The sequence below is a fragment of the Prunus persica genome, chromosome G1 (genome assembly GCF_000346465.2).
Source record: "Prunus persica cultivar Lovell chromosome G1, Prunus_persica_NCBIv2, whole genome shotgun sequence".
Lineage (NCBI taxonomy): Eukaryota > Viridiplantae > Streptophyta > Magnoliopsida > Rosales > Rosaceae > Prunus > Prunus persica.
In genome coordinates, this window is record NC_034009.1 from 27,973,824 (window position 1) to 27,977,052 (window position 3,229).

The 3,229-nt window shown below is 38.9% G+C and overlaps 1 protein-coding gene across 1 annotated transcript; it reads right to left on the reverse strand.

Moving 5' to 3' along the window:
• On the reverse strand, positions 471–2,665 carry LOC18792351 (protein PHYTOCHROME KINASE SUBSTRATE 2). The gene has a single exon (XM_007227094.2). It carries the CDS (start codon positions 2,123–2,125, stop codon positions 692–694), a length of 1,434 nt encoding a protein of 477 aa, XP_007227156.2. The 5' UTR covers positions 2,126–2,665; the 3' UTR covers positions 471–691.

The following is a 3,229-nucleotide window of genomic DNA, read 5'->3' on the forward strand; positions in this document are numbered from 1 at the left end:
TTACAGCTTACACAGCCGACAATAAAAAAGGATTATGGTAATTAAGTGTCTAGAGCTTTCTAAATTTGGTATATATCACCTCAGATGTGGTCCTCAAGAGGATATGGACAAGATGTTTGACAACTCAGTCATGTTAGGCTCCGGTTTTGAGTTGCTTCTTTGTGAAGCGCATTGAAAGTGGAGTGTTAAGGGCCTCAGGTTTAAATCACAAATATACAAGAAAAAGAAAGCTAGATTTGTAGCCTTCTAAGGATGTCATGGCAGAGGAAGCATTTGAAAACTGAAAAGTAACTTTCCTATGCACGCCTGAAGAAAAGTGCCCGTGCCCGTGCCTCTCTGCACACTGCAGACCAATTTGTTTGCAACAGCAGCCCAGCAACTTACACTTTTTGCCAAAAGAAAAAAAAAACAATACTGGCAGAAACTAGTATGAAAACTAGTTAGAATGTATTATACATTGTCCAGGAAGGTGGTTTTAATGCCAGGCTGCTCTGACTCTTAATCATACTTGAAAACACTAGAAAAGATTTGAATTATGAACCCTATTAAAGAAGCAACTAGACCAACTTTTGGAATTAATCACTACTACAGATCAGGAAAAATATTTAATCATACATGGTACTAGAGATTCTAGATAATATTATGATCACACACTATATGTACTACCTTAATAACTATTAGATTTAATTCACTACATGAACAAAAGATGTGAGGCATGTGGTGAATGCGAACGAGACTGTGCTGCAAGAGCATGCTGCCCTTGTACTCTTGAGTCAAAGCCTGTCAACTTATTGGGGGACGTCTCAGCTTGAAACCTTGTTGCTGGCACGAACGATTCTGGCCTGTTGCGGCGCATCATCTGTTGGTCAAAGTTGGTCTTCTCATGATGATATGTTTTGTGGGCATCTCCTGCAATTTTGACAGCTTTTTGGCTCTTACAACCCAATAGAGCCGTGGGACGATGCCTTGGAATCTCCTTGTTCATTCTTGTTTTGGCATTTCTGGTGTTGTTTGGAACCATTTTCATTGGACTTAGTCTTTGCAGATCTTCAGAGTCTGACGTCACAGAGAAATCAGCAACACTGGCAGTGGCCACACTCCACTCTATGCTTGCCTCACTTGGGGCATAACAAGTTGTTGGGGTCATGCAAGGGTTGGCTTTGCCTGTGAGGCTCTCTATCTCAAAAAGATCTGAACTTGCATCACTATCTGACTCATTATTGTATATCACTCCACCGGAGTTTGCAGGAAACTCATCCCAAGGCAACATTGTTAGCCTTTTGTCAAGGCCTAAAGACCTGTTCCTTTTCTCAAACACAGGAGAACCAAATACCTCCAGAGATTTCCTCACTTTCTCTGCTTCTTCTTCTTCTTGAAAGGGCATCTTCACTGGCAAACTCCCCATCCCAGGTTTTGAAGATGGGAAAGTAAAACAGTTTTCTCTGCTCAACCCAACTCCCAACTTATCAAGCTTTTGGCTGTTGTTCATCTCAACTAGAGCTTCACCAACAAGGTCTACTACAGCTGCAGGTTTATTGTTAATGGTGCTTGTTGTGCTTGCTTTGCCATGGACCAATGTTCCACTGTTAGCAGCACCATTATTCTTCTTGAAGCTGATTTCACCAACATGTTCATCGACATCGACCGAATTCTTATCCGAACAAGAGCATTTGCAACCAAGGCTTGCAAAAAAGTTCTTCTTCTGTCTCTGTGCCCTGCTTGTATTACTCTGATAAGGATTTCTCAACCGGCTTTGCAATAGCGAAGTTTGGCTGTTCCAACTTGATTCAGAACGAACACTTGGAGTTCCAGGTTGAACTCGTTTCTCTTTGTTATGATGGTAATTCTTTGAGCTGCTGCCGCTTTTTGGGCTAGTCTCCTCGTCCATTACTCCATTGAAGTACTTTTCAGCTCCAAATACTCCAATTTCTTCATCTTCTTCCTTCTTTGTTGCCAAGTGATTGTTATGTTCCTCACTTGACTGATCAACAAGTTTACGTACAAGGGTTTCCTCATTGCTACTCAAGTATGAAGAAAAGGAGGCATCACGGTTCTTGTTGTTGTCACAGGGAAACGTTTGTGAGAGGTTGGCCTTGCTAGTTGATTTTAAGGTAACCATAGCCATAGAGACCTCAAATTTTCCAAAGAAACTTTATGCAACAAAAAGAAGAGAAAAATGAATTTGTGTCTAGAGGCTAGGGAGAAATTAGATAGGAAGCACACAAAACTACAAAAGAAAAGGAAAAAGACCCAACAATAGAAAATTTTGGAAATACCAAAGAGAAGAATGGTACACAAGTTTTGGAAAGTGAAAAGCAATTGGGATGATGTATATGGAATAACAAGATCTCTAGACTCTAGCTGCAGAGACAAGAACAATTATTCAAATTCAAAAAAGTAGTCTGTTAAGATCCCCTCAGGTACTAAGGTGAAAGAAACTCAACATGGAGGAGCTTTGATTATTGTCTGCTACAAAAAAGAGGAATTGGATTGAAGAAAAAAAAGAGAGGTTGATGAATTCAGAGAGGCTTAGATAAGATAAGGCTTGATTTGCTAGTTGAGAATTCTAGTTCCATATGTAGGCTCATGGAACATGCAAAGTTGTTCATTAAGAGGGTAGGGCCAATGTGCCTTAGGCCTAATTGACATATTGTCATTTTTTTCTCAAGAGGAAATTTTCATTGATAAGATTTTCTTAACATTATCTGACTCACATTTCCATCAAGTCTGTCAAATAGTACGTAAATGTTGGTTCCTTTTCATATTTGTGGATGTGATAACAAGGTGCTTTAAATTTCATTTAAACATCTTAGATTGGGTGTGAACAAAATTATCTCATATAGATACAAGTTTATATCAACTTGATGGGATCCTATCCAATAATACCAAAGAAAATTTCTACTTGTGATTTTCTCTCTAAAAGGAGATATGAGATATGACTACCAACTTGACCTATAAGGAGGGCCATGACCCAAATATGAGAAAAATAATTATTTGACAGCACCTAAAATTGATCTGTCATACAAGTAAAGCCATTTAAAAGAAAATAGCACCCATCCTCCTTCCTTTGTTATAATAGTTTAAGACACAAATTCTTTGTCGTCTCAATATCTAGAGACAGATTGCAGTGTCTTCTGAAGTCTGAACACCATTGATCTGTCATGTTTTTCTGATCAGTTAGAGAATTATGCATCAATAATTGAGGCATACAATGAAAAGTTGCAAACAG

Coding starts and splice junctions, on each gene's coding strand:
- LOC18792351 (XM_007227094.2), bottom strand. CDS start 2,125: ATGGCTATGGTTACCTTAAAATCAACTAGCAAGGCCAACCTCTCACAA.